Source organism: Tetranychus urticae, chromosome 3, assembly GCF_039701765.1.
Source record: "Tetranychus urticae isolate SD_2017Ah chromosome 3, NJAU_TeUrti_SD_1.0, whole genome shotgun sequence".
NCBI lineage: Eukaryota > Metazoa > Arthropoda > Arachnida > Trombidiformes > Tetranychidae > Tetranychus > Tetranychus urticae.
In genome coordinates, this window is record NC_142960.1 from 16932425 (window position 1) to 16939672 (window position 7248).

Sequence of the window (7248 nt, forward strand, 5' to 3'; positions counted from 1 at the left end):
GTTTAACATCTGCCCACTTAACATGTAAGATATTTGATATTATTGGTTAGGCCTGAGTTTATCCACATTTTGCTTTGATAATTTTCACCTTTTTTCACCAAAATTCAATTTTCTAACTCATTTTTCACTAATCCGATTAGATTGTGATTCAAACAAGCCGCTCAACTTAGCTTGATAATAAGATACTGATAAATAGATATTAATCGTACTCGGACTCAAAGATAGCATGTGTTGAATTAACACTGTTAATGCCGTTAAATGTTGTTTCTACTTTAATCTATTTCTTTCGTATATCAACAATTTAAGGTAAGATAATTGTTTGAAAGCAGTTTTAATCCAATATAATTGAAATTAATTTGATTCAGAATTATCTTGACCGTTGTTTTCGTTCTTTTGCTGGTTCACAAAGCTTAGGCTGTAGTTGAATAGCCATTTTTGTCATTGTTTAATCACTTTCTTGTTCAATTGTTCCTGATTTATGGGTTGCCGATTTGATGTGTAACCAACAATAAGCTGTTGTCTAGCAATTGAAATGCTGTTGAATGATCTAAACTTGCTTTCAAGTGGTTCAAATAAGATATTGTTTTCCCATTGCTCAGAATGCAAGTAAATTGCTGTTTTGTTTTGTTTTTAGATCAATGATTAATTTTTGTCTCATGTTTTACTGATTAGGTAATAACTCTCAGTTTTAATACTGATGCTTATTTTGGTCTTGCTGCATCCAAGCGATCGATATCAATTATTAAGGCTTACAAGTGTAATACCATTACGGTTATCAACAGCAGAGGAAATTTTAGACCACAATTTTAAATCAACTGATTTAATCGTTTATTTAAATCAATGATAGTATTAAGTGTTAGCTGATTCACACTGGAAATATTGATGGTGAAAAATATGATCGTTCGGCTGGTCTGGCTTCCTTGAAAGTATCAAAAGATTATATTGACTGCAGCTAGATCTGTATTACCATATCATTTGAAATGTTGGATGTCCAGAGGTTTTTGCAGGAATCAAGTGATAATCTGATCATGACCATGATTCTTCATTGTTTTATCATCAATGACCTCATCTTTGGTTTGGATAGATGAAAGATGAAGAAGATGAAGGCCATAAAGAAGATGAAGATGACAGTAAAGCGTAAAGGAAAGCAAAAGTAACTCATACAAATGAGTTAATATTCCATAAAATGAAGATGATTATGATAATCAATCAACATCAATTACAGGTAACTTACTGACAGGAAAACAAATAGACAAAGAATAGTGAACAATATTGAAACATACGATCAACAGGCCTGATCCATCATCTTTAACATGAGTGTCATCGTCAGATAACCCAATTAGGCGTTCAAGATATTGTGACTTAAACTAAATTAATTCAGCTTTCACAATCTTGGAACAAGTTAAACCATGGAAGTTAAATGTGATTAATCATTAATTATAAGCTATTCAACTCTGATAATCAAAAAATTTAATCCAATCTTGGCCAATCTTGAATCTATATCCTGAATCAAGTTCAACCGTACTTGGCCAACACTTGTCCGTACCAAATGTGGTCAAACGAAACCAGTTATCCATTGATATGTAAATCTGTTTGTGTTAATATATTAATACAATAACCTTTTAACCGCAGACAGACAACATTTTGCTGATTAAATTACTATTAATATATGGAGCCAAATTTATGGATATATTTGTCAATTCAAATCAGTCAATTGCCAAATATTGCTAATTGCATTCAAATTCGCCTCGCCAGTTTACCAGACAATCTTGACCAGGAATATCTGCCTTTATTAGGAAATTCTGAGTATTGACACCAAAAAGAGGATAATTTATTGTTTGTCCATTCTGATATTATTGTATATCCAAGTATTATTCATCTTCATTATTCTTAAGGCACAACAATTTCAAGTCTAATCTTGTTACCTTTAACAGGTTGAAACTCACTTTTAGGTTCATTTGTATCCACATGTATTGAGATGTTTCAGATGAAATTGCAATGGATAAAGATGAATGCAACTGTTCCCAAAAAGGCTAAAAAAGCAACAAAAATAAACAAGATTATTTGATTAATTTCAACTTTATTAGATAAAGAATTAACAAGTTTGTGTGAAATGATTTACACAATTTACCAATTTCCAAACATGATATTATTCTGAGCCTCAAACAATGATGGCCTTTGGGCTAAACATGTAAATTGATGTGGATTATTTTAGATTATTGACAAATTGCTATCGACAAATTGCTATTACTTCAAACTGAATCCTTTGACCAACCAAAGTTGATATTCCTGAAAAAAATGACCAAAAGCAAGTTTAGCTTCACTGAGGCAAAAATTATAATCGTCCATTGATAGAGAAATAATCACAATTTTCACGTCCTCGAGTTCCAACCAATTTAACCTGAACAACAGTTTTTATTAATTAATTATTGTCTAGTGAATCTTTTATCCACCATTTAAGCAAACTTAATCAACAGTTGGTCCAGTTAACTTTGTTTTCGGTCAAGAAAATGTTTAAAAATTTCTTAATACCAATAGATTAACAGCTGATCATTTCCAACATTACAACTCAAACTTAAAATTTTTACAAAAAAATGTTGATTTGATCAAAAAGAAGAACCAAATTTTGTATCTTTTAATGTTTATGAATGTAAAATTAAATCTGTTTCATTGTAAGATTCAAGATACAATTTCAGTCGAGTCTTCGTTAAATATTGTAGTCCATTTCACTTGATTAAACTGTTCAATTGCTGCAAGGCAAAGGGTCAACAATTGAGTTACTTTCACAGACATTTTAAGAGACAGCTTACTCTAAGACATTAACAATTGAAACCTTTTCTGTTAAATTAACTTTAAATTTACGACAATAGACTAATTCAATATAATTTAATCTCTTCACAGGTATTTGCTTGGGTTGCTGTATTTGTGTTGCCTTTGAATGCAGCCATGAACCCAATACTTTATACAATCTCAACTTTACCCTTTTTTAAACGAACGTACAGTCGAAGTGCTCAGGAATCAAAGAGCTCAGTTGTATTAAAGAATGGTTAGTCCAAAGTATTCATCGACTAAAAAATTTACTAATCATTGTCTCTTTTTGTGTCTGATTACAGGTCGATCAAAGTCAGTGATTCAACGGAAAAATTATCGAGCCAAACATCATTACTTTTTCAACAGCAAGTGTAACGCAAATGTACACACAAATAACAGTATAATTGTAAATGATGCCAATAACAACGCTAATAACATCAATAATCCGAATCACCAATCAATCCGAAATCAAAACAGTTTGAATGGAAGCTTTTGCCATCGAAACAATTCAATTAACCAACGTAAAAATACTTATGCCTTGCGAAGGCAACAATCTTCTGTATCTTCTTCGTCTTCATTGGCTTTGACTCCAGTGGCACCATTGACTCCGCGAATGTCACGTAAATCATCCAAAAGTATTTACTTCGAGCCTAACCAGTGCAATTAAATGAAAAACAAATTGTAAATTGAAATAACAATTGAAATTCGTTAAATTTTCTTTCTTACATTTTCCATTGTATTACATGTACATATCGATACACTTGAGGTTTCCAAGTTTTCCTGGTTAAAGCTATTTTTCACTCAATAAGCCATGTATTTACATCATAATTAAACAAATTTTATCGATTAATTTTTCTCATATTAAAAGCATCATTTAAATAGCAACTATTCAAATTGCCTTTTCCCATCGAAACGAAAGTCTTATGATCTTTCAACTTACATGTATTACAGGATTGAAACGGATTGAAAGTCAAATGGATTTGGGTTTTTCTTGAGTTGAGGCGAAATTGTCCCGTCTCTTATTTATACTGAACTTGCGGCTCAATTTTGTGTCTTCCATGTAATTCAGAGGTTTTTCATGATAGCTCATTTATAAATTTCAAGACCGGTATCATTTAACGAGAGTTTATTTGCTTAACTAGGTTTAAACCATTGAGAAATTAGGACTTCCATCGATGACTTGATTAGATTTTATTTTTCTTATTAATTGGTTAAGCATTCGAGAGTATTTATTCCCGATATCTAACAGTTTTCCTAATCTTAATTATTAATAGTTTTAACACCAAGAAATGAAACATTTATTCCTTTATTTTAAACCGATTTTGTATTAAACCTTTTAAAAGACTCGTATTAATTTTAAAAGCCAATTTGCTATTTAAAACCATAAACGCCGACGAGATCAGGAATGTGGGCTTACCAATGGATCAGTGAGTATTACTCAGTAAGAAGATTGAATTTAAAAGATAACCTCAGGTGAAGGTAATTCCAGAAATATGGTAATAAATAATGTTATCTGCTTAGGTAGATCTAGACGTTTAAACAAAACGGATTTACAAGTCCATTTGTAAGTGGATTTACTCGTGATTTTTATTCAAGTTGAAGCGACTCAGGTTTGTATTATATTTTGATTGTTTTGTGCTTCATTTTTGACCAGAGTACTCAAAGGTAGATTAAAAGCAAAATTAAAATAAAAATCAATGTAATTTAAATGCAATTTAAAGACAAATCTCAACATTTCAAGTTAAGTCGAGATCCAGTGGCGAGCTCTATTAGTAAGGAAAGTCACTGTTTTTCATGTGTTACCATAAAGATGTTTATGTAACGTGTCCATAGATCAATGAACCTATCTTGAGATTTAAATTGCTTCAAATCTACTTTATTGGGTTTCAAAATTGTAATCATTTTCACCTTATTACATAATAAGATGATCTTTCATTTAACCTTACATGTCTTCATTTGACCTTTACTACTTGCCACTTTGACCAATGGATGAAAATTGAACAATGACATTACTCTGTTTGGTTGTAACCCTTACCAAAAATTAGAGTTAATCTATTTATGGTTGTGAGATATTGATTCCCTGGTTTCAATGGAGATTACTCATCTAATTGAGATCATTTGGCTAACGATTATTATTGCACTGATAGAGTGAAATGATTGGGTTGCCAATTACTGATTAATCAGTCACTTGAATGAGAAAAAAAACATCTTTTCTGTAAATTTGAAATAACTGGTAACATCACTTGTAAAATTAAACTGCGATCAAACGGATTTATTGCTACTTGGCTTGTAAGAATGGAAATCAATTCAGGTAACTTTAGATTGTCAGTAATCATTGACTAATTGGATAAATTGCCATCATTAGAAAATTTAGTTCACTGAAAGCTCCATGTAAAGGATTCTTTCTTTGTCAGAGATTATTTTCAAATGATCACTTTTACCTCGGTAAATGGCAAGTAAACAATTTAAAGTCGCATAATTATGGTAGTTATTGAAACTGGATAACAGTAGTTTTATATTGAAATCATAAATTGCCAAAGATAATGAAGAAATCATGTTAAACATACTGATTGAAAATAAGATTAACATGAGTAATATCTAACCTTGCAAGAGTTACACCCAGAAATCTTATGATGATTGAGGTACTCAAAAAACACATTGATATTTATTATATGTTGTCGTTTGAACCGGATGAAGCTTATTTTATTTGATATGGTCAAGAAAATTAGTTGATTACAAGCAATAAATTGAGTAAATTGAGCCGTTTAAAAGGTATATGGAAAGAGTTGGTTAGATGAAACAGCAATTTGCTTATGATAAGTATAACAGTAATATTGGTAAATATGCTACATCTCTATAAGGGTGTGAATAAATTGTGTGTGTTTAATCAAATATGAATATTAAAATTTTGAAACAATGATTAAACACTGAGAGTTACGCCTAAAGTAATGGAAAGATGATGGACTGAAAATTAACCAGAATCCTGTAACCAAATTTACAGAAAATTGAAGCTACTTCAGTGCTTTATCTTCATGTGACCCATTGATTGTTAATTACTGGATGATTAATTAAAAGGATTGATATGCTTAGTAGCTAGTTAATTTGTAATGTTTATCACTATTACTCGATTGCCCACGTTTAACCATATTAAGTGTACAGGTTAATTTCGTGTTTGGTTTCCCTTTGAAATTGCAAAAAAATATTGAGATAATCGTATTTCCTTTCACAAGCTTTCATTCAAAAGCCTTTTTCCTGAATAAAGTAACATTTTTGATTCATTTGACAGGAAATCCCAACAATAATCATGATAATTAACACCGAGACAATCAAATATTCAGCTGATGTGTCATTAAGCGCTGTTAACAAGATAGCTTGATTCAACCAGCATTTTGTGCTTCCAATAGTTCATCAATATGGCGTCAATTTTTCTCATCCTTTGCTTTCCACTCAATTTGTTGCTTTTTGGTCTAATCAATTTAAATTAATGGCCAATTTTGATGGATAATCCTTACGATTTAAAGGGAATCAAATCTAAATAATGAGGAGAAACAATAATAATGAAAATTGAGACTAAAATTGAGACTAATCTATTGATCCCTTTAAATTTACTCTTGAACTTGAAGCTTTCAAGAATGATTATAAAGTATCAGTCAAGTATGTAAATTGTAATCAAGATTAGGTAAATAATGATTAATGAAAAATTAAGCTTGGAAGATGATTAAATTTTTCAACTCACTAAACATGGCCAAATCACTAATCGAGCTGTCGTCGTGAAGCCAACCTGAAAAGATGAATTAGTGAAAGAAAGTTGAGACAAAAATTACTTTAATTATTTTGGATGATTTTAATTATAATTATAGCTGTTATTAGTAAAATAAACAATTGTTGAGGTTAATATTTCGCTCTTTAAAATGGTTTTTGTTTACCAAAAACCATTCACGCTCTGTTTATGAATAATCATTGACACCCAACCCCTTCAACTCCTCTTTTCACACCTTTAACATCTTTATCATTCTCATCGTCTTCTTATGCTTTGCCATTGACATTACATTAATAATAATAATAGTAATAACAATCATAATCATAATCATCTTTAGTTTCAAAAATTCATTCAACACGTTCATGTTTCAGTCTGCTAAAAAGCTACCAATACTAAAACTACATCTAATAATAGCTCGAGACACACTCCTTATTCATTAAATTTCAACTTGATTGTGGATAGTTAGTTGACAAAAGTAAGCGTTAATTACAATTAAATATGTCTGCATAAATTGTATGATAAATATTTGGTAACAATTTAAGAATATAAACATTTTATAATCAACTTTCTAGACACGATTCATTAGGCTTGTATCAAGGTTAATTCTAGATAGGATTTATGAATTTATATTTAGTTTTTGATTTCGCGGTTTTGTTTGAAATTAAAACGAATAAATG

The 7248-nt window shown here is 30.4% G+C and overlaps 1 protein-coding gene and 1 long non-coding RNA gene across 2 annotated transcripts in view; both read left to right on the forward strand.

Moving 5' to 3' along the window:
- The window catches only part of LOC107362973 (G protein-coupled receptor GRL101-like), a 48719-nt gene extending 45058 nt beyond the window's left edge, over positions 1-3661 (forward strand). The window contains exons 18-19 of the mRNA XM_015930129.3: positions 2902-3046; positions 3114-3661. Of these exons, the coding sequence (XP_015785615.2) occupies positions 2902-3046; positions 3114-3478 (510 nt within the window). The 3' untranslated portion in view covers positions 3479-3661. The remainder of the gene's footprint in view (positions 1-2901; positions 3047-3113) is intronic.
- Positions 189-1674, forward strand: LOC112538949 (uncharacterized). Its single transcript, XR_016199612.1, has 3 exons — positions 189-306; positions 366-606; positions 673-1674. It is a non-coding gene; the product is annotated as an uncharacterized LOC112538949 (long non-coding RNA).
- Positions 3662-7248: the final 3587 nt, after the last annotated feature.